Genomic DNA, 21,152 nt, shown 5'->3' with positions numbered 1-21,152 from the left:
GAAAAATAAATAATTTTAGGAAGTTACAATTTTGTTTGATTCCATGATGTATTTTACTGAACATGAGTATTTACAATGCAAATCCAAATTATTTTAATTTACTGACAGTTACTTATATCTCGTCTTTTAACTTTATTAAGATCAGATTCTGCAAAATAACAATATTAAGGTGACTTGACTTGGACTTGACTTGACATAGCTTGTGACTTGACTTGACTTGACTTGCCCAAGAAAAAAATACTTGGGACTTACTTGAGACTTGAAGGTTAAGACTTGAGACTTACTTGAGACTTGCACATGTGTGACTTGGTCCCATCTCTGGTTACAAGTTAATGAGTCCTGTGCTGTGGGTCAGTGTTTAATGGTCACTAGGTCAGGGACATGGCGCTACAAACACATCAGTGCCTCACACAGGTTTAGAAAAGATAAACAACTCAATAAAACACACATCTGACTGAGAGAGAGTTTGTGTATGTGTGTGTGTACTCTGGAAGGAGTGATACTAGTTTACATTTAAAGAACTAACATCATGTTCTCATATTCATAACAGTAACAGCCAGGGCCTGCTCTAGGCCCTAGGCAAGATTGAGTTTTGCGCCCCCCAGGCTGAGTATCCCTGGTCTCAGTGGTCTGTGTTTCACTGGGACCTGGAATGCTAGATGTGGCCCCTTTACCTGCAACAGCCAGATCAGTGGTGTTAAATTAAATTGTAACCATGTAGGTTATCAGTGAAGTTACATTCGCTAGTAATACGTACAGTGCTTAATTTGTAAATTGTGAGGTACCGGAACAAAGCAGGGCAACAGATCCAGCAAGCCATTACAGCAGGGAGAGGTAATGGATCACTCGCGCAATCACATTGGTGGACCAGTTTAAGTTATTAAGAGCGTGCATCAGTTGATTTTATAAGGTCTTTAAGGTCATGAATAACATGGAAATGCCATGCAATTTTAAAACAACAATTTCCAGGCCTAAAATCTTTTATGAGGGGGACTATGTGTTGCATGGTTTTAATAAATCTCGCAGCTTTCAAGTTTAGAATGAGGGAAATTCCTGCATTTATTCAACATAGCTTGTAGGTTTGAGAAAAGGGGGGGGGGGTGAAATGCTATTTCATGCATATTGATTTTTTTACACTGTTAAAGAGTTGGATTCCCATGCTAAACATGGACAAAGTTTCAAAAAAATAAGTTTTACGTTTGAAGGAGTATTTTTGTTCCCAAAATACTCATTCTGGTTTGTCACAAGTTTCGGAAAGTTTTTTTTCGAGTATGGCTCTGTGTGACGTTAGATGGAGCGGCATTTCCTTATATGGGTCCGAAGGGCACGTCTGCCAGAAGAGCGCACGCTCCCGTATAGCAGAGCACTGAGAGGCTGAGCACAGACATTCATTCACTGATCAGAGCGAGAGCGTCGCGAAAAGTAACAAAAGAAGTGTGTTTTTGGTTGCCAGGGCAAGACAACCCTGCACAGATTACCAAAGAAAAAACAGCATTAAGGGACCAGTGGATGGAGTTTATTTTTACAGAGCATCAACGGAGTTGTGCAAGTGTTTTTGTTTGTTCCCTGCATTTCGAAGATGCTTGTTTTACAAACAAGACCCAGTTTGACAATGGATTTGCGTATCGTTTATTTCTTAAGGACGATGCAATCCCAAAGAAAGAGGGTCACGATCGTGTGTTGGAACCGCAGGCGGTGAGTAAAACTGCTTCAAATATCTCTGCCTCCTTGTTAGTGCGTCCGCCTCCCATGCCGGAGACCCGGGTTCGAGCCCCGCTCGGAGCGAGTAGTTGCTGCTGCTGCTCTCGTTCAGTTTCAGCCTCGGGATTTGATTCTGGATCATAAATAAACGGCTGAATCTGACTGTTAGCCATGGTTTGTTTTGGATGATGGTTTTTTTTCCTCATGCTAATGTCACAACTTCCAAACGCTCTCAACGCAAAAGCCTACTGGCCCTCGTGATTCTTTAGCTCCGCCCACACGTCACGCCTCCAGCCGGTCGTGTTTTTCCGGGAAAAATCGGTACAGACTATCTTTCTCTTATGAATATGATAAAACTAAAGACTTTTTGGAGTTATGAAGGATGCAGTACTACTCTATAGGTACTCAAGATTAACAGGATATTGAGTGAAAACGAGCATTTTACCCCCCCCCTTTAATAAAATAAATCTGCTGTATTTGGCTGTATTATGTGCCCTCACAGTCACATCCAAAGCTCGTGCATATAAAGCTGACTCACAAGTATTATATTAGAGTACAAATACAAACAATATGATGTCCGATGGGTATTGAGAAATACAACAGTTTCATGGCACACTCTACTAAAATACAGAGGGGAAAAGAAAGAATAGGGGAACAAATCAATAATTAAACAACACTGCGTCGTCAGTGTTGGTGTTGTATCAGACACTAGCAATTAACATCAGGCTATATGAAAAACAAGCTCAAATGGAGTTAACAGGGTCTTTGGACGGCGAATGAGGAGATCTGTGTTTTGTCCGCACTTATGGAAAGTGCAGCGCATTATATTTACAGGTTAGGATATAATTTTTTTTATTTATTTATTTATTTATTTTGCTGTTTTATACACTTGGCCGAAATCTCATGATATAAACGATTAAGCACTCATGCACAGAATATTTTAAACGTACAAAAGTATTGTAACAAAAATGAGTTTTACATAGTAATTAACTCAAATGGTATATAGGGAATTTGAATAATTAATCAGGAATCTGATTAATATATATCTCAGATGACAGTTACATTTAATTTTATTGATTATGAAAAATAACTCAATTGTCTATACCAATAACTAATTACAGGGCACTGTAACTTACTCATTAATATGTCAATATTCCATTCTTCATATCAATTATTGTGATATCTCTTACTGTAAATTACTGCAAATCAAACAGTGGTTTGTCCAGCAAACCAGGTTGACCTATCAATTTTCAAAAAAGTTATCACTCCTTATAATTCAAGGAAAAATATTCTCTGGCCATGAAAACATTATCCTATCCTTATGATAAATTTAGTTTCTAAATTTAAAGCTTGTAGCTAAAGATCAGACCTTTCAGTGACTCGTAATGTGAGTGGGGTGGAGTCCAAGCCAATCATCAGTATATGGGTTTTTAATAATTAAACTAGTAATACATCAAACTACAAATCACACAGATTAAATATTCGTACGACAATACAGACAGTAAACTCTTTACAAGACATAACGGAATCCAAATAAAAGAGAGAGAGAGAGAGAGAGAGAGAGAGAAAGAGAGCGAGCGAGCGAGCGAGAGAGAGAGAGAGAGAGAGAGAGAGAAAATGGAGAAAGCGAGAGAGATCACAGAATGAGCTCAGGTATGAAAATCAGTCAGTAACCTTTTTGGAAGCCAACAACAATCAGATCATAGCAACACTTTAAAGCAGCATTTAAATCTCCATAGAGAACGATACTTGCATGTCCCAGTGGGTGAGCGTGGTACCGGCGATGCGCGTGTGATGCGCGGGTGAGCTGCTCTGGATCTCGGCGTGAGCGTGGGGTCACGTGGTCCTTTGTGGCAAAGGGATGTTCGTTCATCTTCGCGCGGTATTTGAAAGGTTCAACAAACAATGTTCCAGAATTCGTCTTCCTTGTGTGGAGAGGCGAATAGTCGAATAAACTTAGTAAAGAAAAGAAAACAAACAACAAAAACGAAAGCTTCCAAAGGAGCCATGAAAATGGCTTTCCTTTCCTCAGTCCCTGTGCTGAGGGGGACGGCGAAATGAAATGGGCCTCGCGGGAGCGACGTTGGTCGCAGCAGCGTGTCCAAGAACGAAGAACGAGAAGAAGAGAAGAGAAGGCCGCGCCGAGGGACTCGCGGGAGCGACCTGGGTCGATGCAGGAGGGAAGGGAGTCAGCGTAAGAAGAGAAAACGGATCTTGTTTGGCCGGTTCTTATGGCTTGGGATGGTTCCCGACTCTTTTCGCGTGAACAGCCAATGAACGTCCGCGATCTGAAGCGGAGGGAAAAGTTCCTTTGTCTCTGTGGAGACAACCCCCTGATGATTTAGGGTTTCTCCGATTTCATCAGGGATATTTCTAGCAAGTTCCAAATTCCAGATTAAATACATTTTTCATTACTTTGCTCTAGATAAATGGGTCTGTCAAAGCATGACGATCACACAGATACTAAAAACAATATATATAAATGATCAAAACATGAAGTTACATTCAAATGCAGAATTACACACATTTAAAGATTTGATTAACACATGATAACAATGCAGATAGTCCCAATTTATATGGGAAACCTCTAATGCACCGCAAAAACAATAATATACACATTAAGACTACATTTGAGTACATTTTACCATTCTTTTGTAAGGATTAGGTTTCCTGTCCTGTGTGGTCATAAAATTTTACAAGCTGCAAGGGACTGGGGGTTGCAGCACATGGCTTTCTTTGAGAAAGTTGGTGAGGAGAAACAATTCCAATCTATACGCTAGAAAAATTATAATCCTCGCATAAAAAGGATTAACCATGGTAAACACAAAACATATTCAAAATACATATTTTTAATAACATGATGAAAGTAAGGAACTTATACGAAAGATTTCCTTTGAGTTCAGGAATTTGGTTGGGGGTTTTCATTTCTCCTTTGAGGCTCGCCCACGTGACTCTGGAATTTCTTGTCGTAAATAACTGTCACTCAAGGCAGGATGTGGCCGACTTCAGGGCAGCCAAAATGGTGAATTATGTAAACAACGAAGGTCCTTGTTTACTCACGTTCTGGTCTTTTGAGTTCCGAATGTGTTAAGAGTCAGGATTCACTAGTATGGAACAGATGGCTGAAATACCATCAGCTCATTAGTGTTACATCTCCCCCTTTTCCGTCGGATGAAGTCCCTGTGTGGACATCATCGGACGGCAATCATCACTATGGGCAGATGAAAGGTGGTTCAAGATGGCAGGTGGTTCCTGGAGCTGAGGATTCAGCTTGGTGAGGTTCGGTGTTGTCTTTGACTTAGCACCCCCTTTCCGGGGATTCCATCGGAGACCTCCAGTCACAGTTGTCGTGAGTTTGGCTGTAGAGGTTTGCATCTCGTTGAGTATCCTGTATAGGACGAAGGTCACGCCAAGAGTCAGGGCTGGACCAATGACGGTGGAGATGCAGTGTCGGGAGCAGTCCAGACTCGGACCGCAGATGACGGGTTCAGAACGGGCTGTCGAGGCTGTGCTTGGAGGGCTGTGTCGACAGGAATAATGTCAATGTGTTGGGTGGTACCTTTCAGTACTTGGTCCAGCAGGTTGGCACGGGTGGCAGTGTCATTCTGGTCGTAGGTCAGCGTTGCTGAGCGCACAGGAGTGTTGACGAGCCATCTGTTACCCACAATCTCTGCTTGCGTTTCTGTGACTTGTGTACGAGGCTTGGCTTCGGCAGGGCAGCGCGTATCGCTGACCCAGGGTTGCAGCTCGCAGATTCCTTCAGAGTTGTGTCTGAGGAAGGGTTTGCTAAGGCAGAGATAATGAATGTCTTTGGACAAAGCACACATGTGCATGTTTGGGGCCAGGTACAGCTGTGCTTCGCTGTCGTGGTAGGCCACCACATTTGGAATGTGTGTTTTGGTGTGGGTGTTGCTTTTCCACATCCTGACACTGACAATGTCTTTAGGTCTGTAGACTTGGCTTGACTCGCTGATGGGTTGGTTCAGGAGCACGTTCACTTCTCTCTGTTTGGGGTTGACGTGCTGTAGGAAGGCGCTATCCAGAGAGTTGGCCAGGTGTATTTTGTAGCAGGTCAGCTGGCATGGTGATGGCGTAAGACAGCACAGTTAACACAAGGCTTAAGGGTGTCATGTATGGTGGGGTTTTACTCGTGGTTAGGCTGTCATTGGAGGAGCTAACCTCCCACAGCATGTCTGTTGTTAACGCTGTAAACAGCTGAGTCTGGGTAAAGTCCTTCTGGAAGACAGTAAACAGTGGTTTCAAGGAGTTTACGGTCTGGTTCGCTGCATTGACACTGGACATAACAATGTTAAACATTCTGGCGGCAGCAGCGGCTCTAAGCAAAGCTCCCGGGAACTGTTTGGCGCGGTGGTGGTGTCCACTTAACTCCATTTGTGTAACAGTCACTTTCTCATGTTGGCTGAACATGTGTTTGACATCGGCCTCAGTGTGAGTGAGGGAGTCCTCTCTCCATCGGAACCTTGTACAGCTGTATTCGGTTACAATGCTGGGGTAGTGTGCCCTGTCATCGGTAGTCAGGAGTCTCAGCGGTTTTCTCGGTGGCAGCTGTCCTCTCTTTGGCTGACAGCATGGCACGGCAAACCACAGCAGCATCCTGGTACAGATAATAGGGAGAGAGAGAGAGAAAGGGGAGAAAGAAACAAACGAGGGCTGACTTTGGTTGGACAGGGCAGCCTCTTTGCTTAGTGGGCGGCGACTGTGTTTAGCTCGCCCTCGCCCATGTTTTGCCACATCTTGCTGCTGGCATGACGCTTGCTTCAGTGTTTTGTCAGTGGCTCTGGTTCTGCGTGGTGCAGCACATGCTGCGTCATGGAAATATATTGGCATTATCCCCCTTTTGCTCCGTGGCATTACAAGCCCTGGCATTGTGATGTCAGACGGTGCACAACCCACAATATTGTTCTATGCACGCAGCATGGTTTGGGTATCATGCAGTGGTCTGGGGCTTTGGTTGTCAGTGACTGTAGACTGGTTGCCAGGGTGGATGGAGGGGTCTGAGAGGTGGTAAAGCAAAGTCATTATCGAGTTTTCAGAAGCACGCATGTCTGCTATGTTGGTCTGTGTAGACAACGGAGCCAGCGTAAGTGATTCTGAGGTAGGCAGTTTAGCTAGTAAAGTTCTTATGCTGTGTGTAATCACTTCAACCATGAATGTGGGTGGGAGGGTTGGGAGTGACCACAGAATGTTGTTTAGTGTGCCAGTTTTGGCAAGGGTGTCAGTGTGGTCTTTAAAGTCCTTGTCTAGACTTGGTAACTTCGAGTGTCCTTTTGCCTTCTTCCAGTACCCGATCACATTGTGTGTTTTTGTGATTTTATCACATTGCTGGAACAGGTGTTGGTGTTTGACATGCTTGTTGTTTGCAAGTGTGAGTCCGAGTTCCACACATTCAGGTGAGGATTGGAAGAATCCCAGCGTGTGGTGTAAGGTTTGACCACATTGCAGGTTGAGCCGAACAGCGACCCCTTTGGTGTAAGCTGGTACCACTGTACCTTGTTTGTTGACTAAGGTACAGAGGCTTGAACTTGGGCCTGTCGTTAGGGCGTTGTACTCATGGCTGGCTGCTGGGGTTCCCGTGACCTCTGTGACCTGACCGTCTGGCTCTGTGGGAGTTCCCATGACCTCTGCGACCTGACAGTTTGGCTCTAGCAACCTGTGTGGCTGGAGAGAAAAAGGTTCTCGCATTTGAGCAAAGTCTTTTAGCTGTTTGAAGTTCAGAAAAGGGTCAAAGTGTTCTAGCAGGTCTTTGTCGATGAGCAATGTATGAGTGTTCATTGGTGGGACATACATGGGATGTATTAGACTCATCGGAACGATTGTCAGGTGAATGGAAACAACCTGTTCAAACTGGATGTCATTCTGTCTGTACACCTGTACATTCAGTTCATAAGTTTGAGGTGTAAGAGTTCGATCTTGTCTCTTAGCTTCAAATTGGAGTCTTTTGAAAAGGTGAGATGAGATCACCGTCAGGTTTAATCCTGTGTCGATCAGGTCTTCCCTGTTGACTCCTTTTCGGCCCACCCCCTTTTTGACAAGGCTGCCCAGGAATGTTGGCATCAGGGCAGGTGTGACGATCGGTGGGTGGTGAGGACCGGTCTTGTGTAGCTCGCTGCGAAGGCAGGTAGTCAAAACAGCATTTTCTGGTACCTTGTGTTTGTGGTACCTGGTGTGAGGACTTGTGCTGTCTCGTTCAGGGTGTGCAGCTGTTGACTGTGGAGCTTGGGTGTTGTTGTCACTTTGTGCTGTGACAGTTAGCTCTGTGGTCTGTAGATGAGGGGCAGTGTTCTGGGTGCTTGGCTTTTCATGTGAAGAAGATCTTTCAGTACCCTCAGGATCTCTGCTTTCTCAGACGTGGCTGCACTGTGTTTTTCAGACGTGGGCTCAGGACTGAGCTTACCAGTGTCGAGTCGAGAGTGGTTCCACTGCCGGATGTTGGGGCTTTGTGTCCTGGATGGTAGGAATCGCTCGCTCTAGTGTGTTGGATGAGCACCATTACGATTGTGTTGCCCTCTGCTGGCTTGGAAAGGTATTGACTCTCTGTAAAAATGTCTGTGACTGTGGCGTTGTAGGGCGCCATCTAGGGTTAACGCCAAGCAGTGCTCAGAGACAGAGACTTTGGGGTTTTCCACAGTCTTTTCACCAATAGTCTTTTGCTTGGTGCAAGCTTTGTGGGCTAAGTTCCGTAACTCTTGTGTAGTCCTGTTACGTGGACACGCTGGGACTCTGAGATGAAAACTCCAACTGGCATGTAGGTTTAGGAGGAACAGAGTTGTTAAGTTGACATCCTGTTCCATACCTGGTTTGTTGCATGCTCCGAAGTAGGCTTTTCGTAGCTGACTACAGAAAGTCTGTGGGTTTTCAAATCGGCCCTGTTTGAGGTCCATAGCAATAAGGAGCCCATGGTCTGAGTTTGGATCAGAGAATTCAAGAATCAAAGTCTGTAGCAGTTGCTGGTAGTACGCTTTGACAGTCTCTGGTTGACGATCCAGAAAACACTGCACATCATGGCTGGACGTGATTTTTAACAGGTACAACGTGTTCACATCTGTCACGTTAGCGACAGTTTGCAAATGAAAGTCAATGGCTTGTAAAGAAGCATGAACGTCATGTCCTCCTGCAGGATCTGGATTGAATGTAGAGATGCTTTTGGCTAGCTTGTGAAGTTCTCTGTGAGCAGTGCAGGGTTTAGTGACATGCGTTCTCTGGAGGGGTTCTCTCCCCTCCGTTGTTGACAGGTGTTCTTGTAAGCTGGCTGGTGATTTCTTTAGAAGTGAGCTTACACCCCCTTCTTCAGCTCTGGGTTCTTGACTGAAAGGGTTGGAGTGGCGGGCCGGGAGAAACTTTGTGGTGTGCGTTTCTCCAATGCAGGCACTCTGTAATCTGTGAGGTTGTCTCAGTTCTGTGTGAGCAGTGTCAAGTTCATCTTGGAGCTTGTCTCTCTGCAGAATAAGCTTGTTGAATTTAGCTCGGGCCGCTTGCAAGTGTGTTTTGCAGGCCCAGGTTTTATAGTTTCTTTCTTTCAGTTCAGTATCTGCTCTTTTTAGGAGAGCGTCACCTGGCTGGAGTTTTTTGTTGAGTTCTTTTCTGGCTTCTCTCTCCAGCTGTTCTTTTTGATCTGTGTCGAGGCGAAGATCTTGCAGGGCATTGTGAAGTCTTTCAACTCCTTTCTGTAGCTCTGGATCTGTGTCGTCCTCTCTCTCGCGCTGGTTCTGGGTCTCGAGGAGGAGCTGATCAAGATGACTCTGGGTTGGGGCCTGGTCCTTCCAGGCCTCCTCCGCGATGTTGCTCCGTTCACTGAGCCGTGCCTGGGCGATGAGATGAACTAGGCTTCCGAAGATCCTGGCGAGTTCTCTGTAGTAGTCGCTTTGGTTTGGATCGCGTGCCATCAGTTCATCTAGCTCGGTGTCTAGTTGCTCTGGGTGCTGCAGGTTACTGGCGTCCTTGGGCAGGAAGGGGGTCGTCACTGCTTTCAACCATGTCGAGAGGTGGCCCCTGTGGACTGCTGGACTGGATGCCTGGAACATCCTGATTCTCTGTCGGTGAGAGAAGCACAGCACACACACACAAAAAGACCAATGCAAGTTCGTTCTACGTTTAACGAGCTATATTCATACGGGCTGTGCCGTTTATGAGAATTTTGGGGCTAACTGATGCAAACAGTCAGACAGTTAAGTAGCCAATTAACTTGGGTCAACGAAGGACCTGAAATGGAGATTTGACAGGCAGTAGCCTAGCGGGTCGTGTGATGACACCGGCTGCTGGTGGTCGCTCTACTATTTAACTTCGTTGGTGGCTCACAGGTTACTGTCTCTATGTGAAATGAAAGAAACAAATCACAACAGAAAAGAGGGTAGAAAAAGATCAAAGTGAAACAACACTTGAAATGAGATAAAAACAATAGAAACACCAATGCGTTAGTGAGAATAAGGAGGCCTAAGCCTACTGCTAGGTTTTAAGAGTGGGCTATCTGGGTAGGAAACCTAGAAATATGGTGTGGCTTAAAGAAGCAAAAGGGTCAAACACTTAAAATATATCCGGGGGAATATCTAATATTCTGTGGCTTATAATAAGTGGATAGGTTTTATCACTTTTGGTTCACCTGGTGGAATCCAGCGGCACGGTCAGCCTCCCTGGTGCTCCCAAACACTCAACCGCAGTGTCCCTGGCCCTCCGTTACTCTGACGCTGCACCCTCTCAAACAGCTTGTGACTTTTAACACAACCGGCAACACCAAGATGTCAACCGCCAGACAGCACTACAAAATTGGGCTGTTCCCCAGAACCCTCTCTTAGAAAAGAAAGTGGGCCCCGATTTAGCCCCCGGTTTAGGTACTGGTCCCAGAGATTGCGTCGTGTGTCGGCTGGACTGATTGATCACCGTTGGAGTGCCAAATTGCTGATGTCTCCACTGCGTGCCGCAAACGGACAGAGATAAGAGGGACCGAATGTCTGACAGAGTAACATTTAGCAGAAGTATTTCAAAAGAGTTAAACCTGTATCCTGTTTTCTGGGTAACATTGAGAATATCACTATATATTGTTGCAACACCCCCGCCACGACCAGTCTGACGGGGCTCATGTTTATAACAGTAGTTTGGTGGAGTAGACTCATTTAGACCAAAATAATCATTTGGTTTTAGCCAGGTTTCAGTCAAGCAGAGTAAATCAAAACTATTATCTGTGATCATTTCATTTACAATAACTGCTTTTGGTGTGAGTGATCTAATGTTTATGAGCCCAAACTTTAAAAATTGTTTTTGTTCATTTACTTTACATTTTTCTGGTTTAATTACGATAAGATTTTTTCTAGATCCTACATTATATTTATATTTATATTTTGACCTCACTATTCTGGGAACAGACACAGTCTTAATAGGTTTTACAGCACAAGTACTTTTATCATTTAAGCGGGTGGAACAAAACTCATCATAATGGTTATTTGAGAATTGACTTACTAGTCACATGGAGCGAAGTGTCCTGGAGATGTTGTCAGAGAGAAGCTCCGCTCCGACTCGACTGGGGTGTAATCCATCAGCGCGAAACAGCCTAGGACGCTCCCAGAAAAGATTCCAGTTATTAACAAATAGCAGTTTCTGTTCTTTACACCATGACAACAACCATTCATTTAAAGCAAAAAGTCTACTGAACCTTTCGTGTCCTCGTCGATACGTGGGCAGTGGTCCTGACACGACGATCGTCGCCGCGGGCGTCGTGCTGCGAACCGTCTCGATCAGGCTCCTGAAGTCCCTCTTCAGCGTCTCCGTCTGCCGCAGCGTGGTGTCGTTAACCCCGGCGTGAAGCACGACCGCTCTCGGGCTCTCGTCGTCCTTCAGGATCGCGGGTATCTGCGCAGAAACATCGAGAACACGAGCACCAGGCAAACAATGAGTGTGCACTTTACCTTCGGCTAACGTAGCACTTACGTGTCGGACGATGGAGTCTCCGATGATCACAGCGTCGCGTCCTGTCTCGCGGAGGGGAGCGAAGCGGTTCTGGATGGAGATCTCGAAGGCAGGAGGGGGAGATGTCGTCGCCCGGGACCCGGCTCGCATCCTCCGCTGTGGATGCACCCAGGGTCCGTGGTGTCCCGGCGTCGCAGTGAAGGACATCTGGGAAGATCGCGTCCTGGGTGCACCGGGCCTGCGCAGAGAAACACACGGAGTAGACGTGGTGGGACTGTTAACAGCACGCTGTATACTTACCCCGGACTTGTGAGCGTCAGCCCGGGATGATTCCAGCGCGGCTCTCCGCTCTCTCAGCTCGGCCTGCCTCCGTTCCAGGTCGCGAATCTGCTTCCCCACGGCCTCGAGCTCGAGCTGCACAGAGTGGAGACATTCATCCGCCATTAAAGCAAGTAACAGTGAGTACAGCAGTGGTAATGTGTGTGAATAGAGTATTAGCAATGTAAGCTCAGTTAGCAGCAACCACGCTTGCTGATGCTAACTGGCTAAAAGCTAATAGCGGACCCGGGAGATCAAAATAAATCTAGTGATAGCGAGTCGCTCTAATTGTTTTTGTTGTAGAATACAATAGAGGATATATTCACGTATATAAAAGTACAACCTTGTATGGTTTTTTGTTTTGCAAATGGATTCGTATTTATTTTTAAATAAATAAATTTATAAAATAATTTTAAATTTTTGGTTACCACAGTTAAACAATAGTAACCATTTTCACTGGATTTATAGTAAAATAATAAAATGTTAATTTTCGCAAGGGTTGTGTCAAAAAAGCATCTTTACAGATAAAACTGACCTGAAACCCTGAACAGTAGTTCTGCTTCTCTGTTCCAGCTGTGCGCTTCCACAGTCCACTCTTGTATCTCTCTTTCGCATTGATTACTTGGAGTCTGATCCAAACCGTTTGGCGGAGGCGCGGAGATCGCGCGAGTCAAAACTAACAGATTTATTAGAGATTTAATTATCAAATGGCGGATTCGCAAATGATCGCTTTAGTACACTCGGCAGGCAATTATACAATAATGATATTAAAATATTGGGACAAGTTGAGGAAGACTGAGGAAGCTGGCAGGCCACCGGGAATTGTCCCGGTTCTCCCGGTGTCCAGTCCGCGCGTGATTTCAACTGACAAGCAGAACGTGCAGGAGTCATATATTGCATTTTGGGGGCTTGATATTCACAGACACCAGTCCATGTCATGTTTTGATTCAAGTGTACTGACCTACTTTTGATTTAGTCATCCAAAATGTGGCATATTCCGTCCGCGTTAGGCATTCCATTTTTCTGACTGGATTCTACTAACCAGACTGTGTTTCCGCATCCCGGAAATTATTAGGGCGTATGTCTTAGAATAGTCAGTGCAATTTGGGAAAGAAATCAGTTAAATCTGTATGTGGATGTGTGTAAATATTCAAATGTAATCCCCTTTGTAATCGTTAAAAAATTCATAAGTAACTGTAATTTAATTACTCATTTTTTCTTAGTAACTGTAACTAATTACAGTTACATTAATTTTGTAATTAAATTACGTAACGCCATTACATGTAACTAGTTACTCCCCAACACTGCCAATAGACATTTATCAAAAAATAGCACTTATGATTTAAATGTTTTAGGTTTAAAAATCGGGTAGCTAAGCCAATTTTAGACCAGGAGTTTTTACCGTTTATATTTTTGAATATCATTTGGTTTACCACAAATTCAATAACGATATTTAATAAGCAAGGCCTTTTTAACTGAATCAGAGGAACATCGCTCATGTTCAGATTTACATGTTGCTAATAATAAAAGATTTCTTTATCTTTTAATCATTCATATTAAAATGTTCTCACTGTAAAAAGATTTTGGTCTTTCTTAACAGGATACTTTTAAGGCTGGTTCACACGGCAGGATAATTGGGCCGATTTTAGCCCCGATTCAGACCTTCCGACAATCTTAGGATGCTCCGATTATCGTAAAATAATCTGATCAAATATTCCTGCCGTGTGTGGTGTGTTAAGACTAATCTCCTCTGCTCGGAAGAATGTCGGGACCGCTCCGATCTCAAATCGGGGATATCCAACATGTTGGATTTATTTTGCCCGATTTCTTCTCGTGTGTGGTGTCCCCCGAGGACAAACAATCACGCAGCCTGTGGACTGTGGCGTGTAGCCAATCAGAAAGCGAGGTGACGAGGCAGTGATAGTACCGGGAAACAAAATCAAAACAGCCGGCGTATATAATATAACAAATACAAATAAAGTCGATGGGCATAACTACATCCACAACTGCAGTCCACCAGAGTACATGGAAACTAATATATGAACGTTTATTTCAACGGTTATTAATCTGTGTAGTACGTAACAACATTTCTATGAGATAAAACAACAACTTATCTCCATATCATGATATAGCAAGTATAGTCCATGCTCGCGTCGTCTCCACCTCTTTGACCATCGCCTTTTCTTATTTTTCTTATGTTTTTTTCCCCGTTAAAAACAAAGCACAAACTATGGCCACTGCATCCTCTTTGTCCGCCATGATTGTTTACTCTAAAGTCACGTTTGATCTCGAGGGATTTTGCGAGATTTCCCGTCTGACCTGGGAATGCTCGGGAGTCAAATCGGTTCGTGTGTGATGTGTTGATATTGCCGTGTGGCTGCACACCACACACGGAGCGACCAAAACTGTTAGACCCGTGATTTTTTATCGCCGTGTGTGGGGTCTCTCAGGTTTGGAAAATCTGCCGACAATTTTTAAATCGTCCCGTGTGAACCATGCCTTAACATTATACTGCAGTTCACTTTCATTAAAAATAACAGTGACTATACTGTTAAGTTTCTACAAATACCTAGTGCGCTGACTGACCAGCTTTTTGCCTCAGTCAGTTGAGTGAGTTCGTGTCTTGCGACTTATCTCACAAGTAACGTTACATAATTTCATAGCGCACATGCAGAAATTATTAAAAACCATATACACAGATTGATTGCTCACAAAACGAAGTTTGAAATGCCCGCATCCTCCACCAAAATGTAACAACAATGAGTTTTACATAGTAATTAACTCAAATGGTATATAGGGAATTTGAATAATTAATCAGGAATCTGATTAATATATATCTCAGATGACAGTTACATTTAATTTTATTGATTATGAAAAATAACTCAATTGTCTATACCAATAACTAATTACAGGGCACTATAACTTACTCATTAATATGTCAATATTCCATTCTTCATATCAATTATTGTGATATCTCTTACTGTAAATTACTGCAAATCAAACAGTGGTTTGTCCAGCAAACCAGGTTGACCTGTCAATTTTCAATAAAGTTATCACTCCTTATAATTCAAGGAAAAATATTCTCTGGTCATGAAAACATTATCCTATCCTTATGATAAATTTAGTTTCTAAATTTAAAGCTTGTAGCTAAAGATCAGACCTTTCAGTGACTCGTAATGTGAGTGGGGTGGAGTCCAAGCCAATCATCAGTATATGGGTTTTTAATAATTAAACTAGTAATACATCAAACTACAAATCACACAGAGTAAATATTCGTATGACAATACAGACAGTAAACTCTTTACAAGACATAACGGAATCCAAATAAAAGAGAGAGAGAGAGAGAGAGAAAATGGAGAAAGCGAGAGAGATCACAGAATGAGCTCAGGTATGAAAATCAGTCAGTAACCTTTTTGGAAGCCAACAACAATTAGATCATAGCAACACTTTAAAGCAGCATTTAAATCTCCATAGAGAACGATACTTGCATGTCCCAGTGGGTGAGCGTGGTACCGGCGACGCGCGCGTGTGATGCGCGGGTGAGCTGCTCTGGATCTCGGCGTGAGCGTGGGGTCACGTGGTCCTTTGTGGCAAAGGGATGTTCGTTCATCTTCGCGCTGTATTTGAAAGGTTCAACAAACAATGTTCCAGAATTCGTCTTCCTTGTGTGGAGAGGCGAATAGTCGAATAAACTTAGTAAAGAAAAGAAAACAAACAACAAAAACGAAAGCTTCCAAAGGAGCCATGAAAATGGCTTTCCTTTCCTCAGTCCCTGTGCTGAGGGGGACGGCGAAATGAAATGGGCCTCGCGGGAGCGACGTTGGTCGCAGCAGCGTGTCCAAGAACGAAGAACGAGAAGAAGAGAAGAGAAGGCCGCGCCGAGGGACTCGCGGGAGCGACCTGGGTCGATGCAGGAGGGAAGGGAGTCAGCGTAAGAAGAGAAAACGGATCTTGTTCGGCCGGTTCTTATGGCTTGGGATGGTTCCCGCCTCTTTTCGCGTGAACAGCCAATGAACGTCCGCGATCTGAAGCGGAGGGAAAAGTTCCTTTGTCTCTGTGGAGACAACCCCCTGATGATTTAGGGCTTCTCCGATTTCATCAGGGATATTTCTAGCAAGTTCGTAATTCCAGATTAAATAAATTTTTCATTACTTTGCTCTAGATAAATGGGTCTGTCAAAGCATGACGATCACACAGATACTAAAAACAATATATATAAATGATCAAAACATGAAGTTACATTCAAATGCAGAATTACACACATTTAAAGATTTGATTAACACATGATAACAATGCAGATAGTCCCAATTTATATGGGAAACCTCTAATGCACCGCAAAAACAATAATATACACATTAAGACTACATTTGAGTACATTTTACCATTCTTTTGTAAGGATTAGGTTTCCTGTCCTGTGTGGTCGTAAAATTTTATGAGCTGCAAGGGACTGGGGGTTGCAGCACATGGCTTTCTTTGAGAAAGTTGGTGAGGAGAAACAATTCCAATTTATACGCTAGAAAAATTATAATCCTCGCATAACAAGGATTAACCATGGTACACACAAAACATATTCAAAATACATATTATTAATAACATGATGAAAGTAAGGAACTTATACGAAAGGTTTCCTTTGTGTTCAGGAATTTGGTTGGGGGTTTTCATTTCTCCTTTGAGGCTCGCCCACGTGACTCTGGAATTTCTTGTCGTAAATAACTGTCACTCAAGGCAGGATGTGGCCGACATCAGGGCGGCCAAAATGGTGAATTATGTAAACAACGAAGGTCCTTGTTTACTCACGTTCTGGTCTTTTGAGTTCTGAATGTGTTAAGAGTCAGGATTCACTAGTATGGAACAGATGGCTGAAATACCATCAGCTCATTAGTGTTACAGTATATTGGCTAGATGGCAAAAAACTACTTCTCCAGTCTTCAAACACACAAAAACAATTGCCTTTACAGACATAGTGTTTGAGTAAAGAAATTCTGTACTATTCAAAGTTATTTGTTTACCCTTGCTTTGCAAATAAGCGGAGATCGGTCTCCTCCAGGCTGTGCGCGCGCGTCAATCTTAGTGGAGGCGGGGTGAAGTGACGAGGGTTCACGAGAGCTTGAAGATCCAATGGGGTTACAAAGTTTTACAAGCTCCTTTAAATACTTATCATTGGTTAAATATTTCTAAACCCCTGTGATTTAAAATAATAATAACGAATTATAATAGAGACATGAATTTTGGATAGTTTTTTCACGGCACATATCTGGCTATTCTCTATCTGCCATACTGAAACGCTGCCCCTGGAGAAGGGGGATCCGCCAAAATGAGGTACCAGATTGGATTTCAGAGGTGCCGGTTCTGGATCCGGCACAAAAGCCCTGGGTTCATTAGACCGCTTCATTTTCCTCATCAACTGCGCACTTGCCTAACGTAACTACTATAACGTAGGGAGGGAAGTTGTGGCCTAATGGTTAGAAAGTCGGTCTCGCAATCGAAGGGCTGTGAGTTCGAGTCTCAGGCCGGCAAGAATTGTGGGTGGGGGGAGTGCATGTACATTGCTCTCTCCACCCTCAATACCATGACTTAGTTGCCCTTGAGCAAGGCATCGAACCCCCAACTGCTCTCCTGGCGCCGCAGCATAAATGGCTGCCCACTGCTCCAGGTGTGTGTTCACAGTGTGTATGTGTGTTCACTGCTCTGTGTGTGTGCACTTCGGATGGGTTAAATGCAGAGCACGAATTCTGAGTATGGGCACCATACTTAGCTGAATGTCACGTCACCGTCACCGTCACCGTAACGGAGACCCTAGAGGGCGCCCCCAACATATTTGTCGCCCTAGGCAACTGTCTATTTCGCCAATATGAAATTCGCCGGCCCTGGATGAGTGAGTCCAGGCGGATCACAGCACGTCAAACATGTGGCTCGTCCTGCAGTCTAGCGAGCTCTGATGATCTACAATGACTTAGGCCGGTGACACACTGGATGCGTGGCGCAAGTGTCTCAGCTGTGTGGAGTGTCCGTTTTTAATTTGGCTCCCTTGTTAACAGGTTAGAGCTTGCAGACTGCCTGCGTGAGATGCGCGTCTCAGGCATAGACAGTAAAAGAAATGGACACAGCGACCCCATTGGAACTCAGTTGAGACAAGTGAAGCCCATTTTTAGCGTTTTTTAGCACTTCCGTTTCTGACGCGCAGACTCAAACGAAGCTTGACGACGTCAGCAACCTGTCTGACAGATGTAAATCTTCTAGTGGCTGTGCGTGCAAACTGCCATCGTTAATCTTGCAGAGACGGTGAGCTTGAGCAGGGAGTTCTTTGTCGTGAGTGAGCAGGAGTAAGTATTCTGATTAATTGTTTTGTATAGTATTTTAAAATGTAACGCCAGTACGCCATATTAAGTTAATTGCCTGCGAGCTTCTCCTCCTGTCCCTACGGTAATGCGACAGAGAGTCGAGTGGTTATGACGCAATCGTTAGCCTATTCTTTTACAAAAACTGTTTATACGGGGCCATAATGTAACATAGAAGGTAATGGAGCCCTTTATACATTGTTGTGTATCTTTAGAAATAAATAATGGACAAACAGAGTCTTTAAACGCATCAGATGTAAAGTTAGTCACTGTCAAAGTGACGTCAAAAGGAATGGGAGTCAATGGGAATGCTAACGCAGGTGAAGTTCTGCTACAAGATGGCAGCCCCCAGCCGACTTCAACTTCCGGTCGACTTCCTTGCCGCCTGGTCTCAAGCCGCGGAAAACGCGACCAAAAAATATGTGCAAACTGTAATGAAGCAGAGATCAGTTTATTCCTCACGTTTATCCCTGACGCCGAGATCATTTGCTTGCTTCAGTGAAAGTATAACGTGCCTAACGTTTTCGACTCGTACATTACACGTCACCACCTGATGTCACGTGTCATTATGGGATCTTTACAGGTTGTGTGTGAAAGCACGCACATATCCCGGGTCATCATGGCAGTGTGAAAGTGCCAAAATCTAGCGACCCGAGAACAATTGCAGAACACTTTACCCATGTATTTGCCCGAATGGCAGTGTGAAAGGGGCTTATGTCACCTACAGCAGCGCGCCAGCGCCGCGTCAGGCACGCTTCTGGTGTGTAAAGACACAGAAAACGTGAGGCAGAAACGCTAAGCTCACGCCACGCAGCCAGTGTCACCGGCCTTAGACATCCACAGTTAATTGTCATGTTCTTGTTAGACGCACAGTACGTGAAATTTAAAGAATGACAACAAAACCACACTCTTACATTTCTGAGCACTATGTGGTGTCTGATTTTGACTTTAATGTCCTTTAGGCGATCACTGCTGCTCAGAGACGTGGAGGAGAAGTGGAGACCACCGAGAAATGTAAAACACAATACTATACTATTTATTTATTCCATCTTGCGGTTTGTTAAAATGTTGGACTGATCTGTTGGAAGATCAGAAGAGATTTACTTTGATTTCATATTTGAGTGTTTTTGACAACTAATAAATAACTCTTCAACCTTTGATCGCACACATCATCATCATCTACAGTAAAACATTGGACATGCTGTAATTCATTAACCAGCATCCAAGAGCAGATATTACATCTGCCTTTTTAAACACGTTTGCTGGACCTCACATGAATCATCTCAATTTTTTTAATCATATATCAGTCAATATGCAGAAGGGAGAAGTTGATGTATTTCGTTTATTTATTACTTAGACAACTTTACACTTACAAATGTATAATCTGAGTAAAGTTGTCAACCAAAAATACACGAATGAAAAAACAAAATAAAGTTTTTAAAAAGTAAAACTTTTAATACTTTAATAATTACAATTTATGCTCACAAAATCTATCAACTCCAATATGAAATGTAAAAGTCTGCCAAATGCATGACAATAAACAGGAAAATTGTATAATCAGTATACTATGAATTGATCAATACAAGGCTGATTAAAATAATTAAGATGTCTGTGAATATCACACGTGGTTCCTCTGCTGGAAATTCAAACTGATCTTGTTGGATTCAAACAGTGAGATATGCTTACATTTTGAAGTCATTTTATGCATTCATTTCCCCATCTATTGCAGAACTACTTTTTATTTTATTTTATTTTTTCTCAGAAAAACTCAAACTTCGTATTGATTTTATTTTTACTTGACCAGCATGACAGCTGTTGCTATATTCTCCATACCATTAGAATATTGCACATTAACTTAGCGGTGTTTTCTAGCATCAGTGGAGGTTGATGTCGTTGTCAGGGTCAGCGGGCCAGAACAAGCAGCACCTGGTGACCCAAGAACACATCCAAACTGGACCGCGAGACCGAAGACTCCACCATCCGCGTGTGCCACTGGAGGTGGTCAAAGTCATCCAGAAAGGCCGTCAAGACAAGGCTCTGACCCAGAAAGACCTGGCCACTGTAAGCGGGATCACAGCTACACTGAGTCTCAACTAATGTGTTTAATGATACCATGGTAGGAACGAGCCATTCCAGGCGGACGGTTGGTTTGTGGGTATTAAAACACACAAATGCATACACTGCTGCTGCTTCAGAAACATCATGCTCTTTGTTTCTGTTCCAACAGAAAATCAACAAGAAACCTCAGATCATCGCCGAATATGAAAGTGAGAAGGCGATCCCAAATAATCATGTCATGGGAAAAATTGAGAGAGCCATCGGTAAGCAGCTCTTCCACAGTGCTGTGGCCAAGTATTGAACCCATTCATGGGTTAACCCTCATCTCACCTGCCACAAAAGGTTGAGGCTCAGTGGGAAAGACATTGGGCAGCCACTGGAAGCCAAATCCAAGAAATAGCCTCGAAATCAGCCCATCTCCAGACGTCCCGTCCTCGTCCTCCTCCTAACCCGGGCTGATGGCGCTGGAGACTCAGTGCTGAGCTGTGTTATAACAGTGACCATGTTCACAAACCCAAAGTGCTGTGATACAGTTTGGCAGTTCCTTGCTTTGGCATGAAGTCGTTCTCTTGTGGAGATGAAACATTTTAATCAGCCTGTTTTATTTGCAATGATTTCTAATTATTTAAAAGCATTTTTTGCTCGATTGTAGCAAACATCTGACATATCATAGAGATTCATCTTTTGAAGGCTTGAATAAAGTTTTTCATTTGGTCATATAAGCCAGGTAAACCATGTCCCAGTAATATGTCATTGCATATGTTCCTCTATTCATTCCCAATGTTCAGGTATCAGCAGATCTGCATAAATTCAACAGAC

The 21,152-nt window shown here is 43.7% G+C and overlaps 1 protein-coding gene across 1 annotated transcript in view; it reads left to right on the top strand.

The window, feature by feature from the left end:
• Window positions 1-20,634, top strand: part of LOC113069751 (filaggrin-2-like) — a 31,120-nt gene extending 10,486 nt beyond the window's left edge. The window contains exons 4-6 of the mRNA XM_026242871.1: window positions 19,238-19,289; window positions 20,176-20,336; window positions 20,503-20,634. Coding sequence (XP_026098656.1) covers window positions 19,238-19,289; window positions 20,176-20,336; window positions 20,503-20,634 — 345 coding nt within the window. The remainder of the gene's footprint in view (window positions 1-19,237; window positions 19,290-20,175; window positions 20,337-20,502) is intronic.
• The last annotated feature ends 518 nt before the right edge of the window (window positions 20,635-21,152 follow it).

Source organism: Carassius auratus, chromosome 5 (genome assembly GCF_003368295.1).
Source record: "Carassius auratus strain Wakin chromosome 5, ASM336829v1, whole genome shotgun sequence".
Classification (NCBI taxonomy): Eukaryota; Metazoa; Chordata; class Actinopteri; order Cypriniformes; family Cyprinidae; genus Carassius; species Carassius auratus.
Note: the sequence above shows the minus strand (reverse complement) of the source record. Positions and strands in the feature narration are given on the sequence as shown.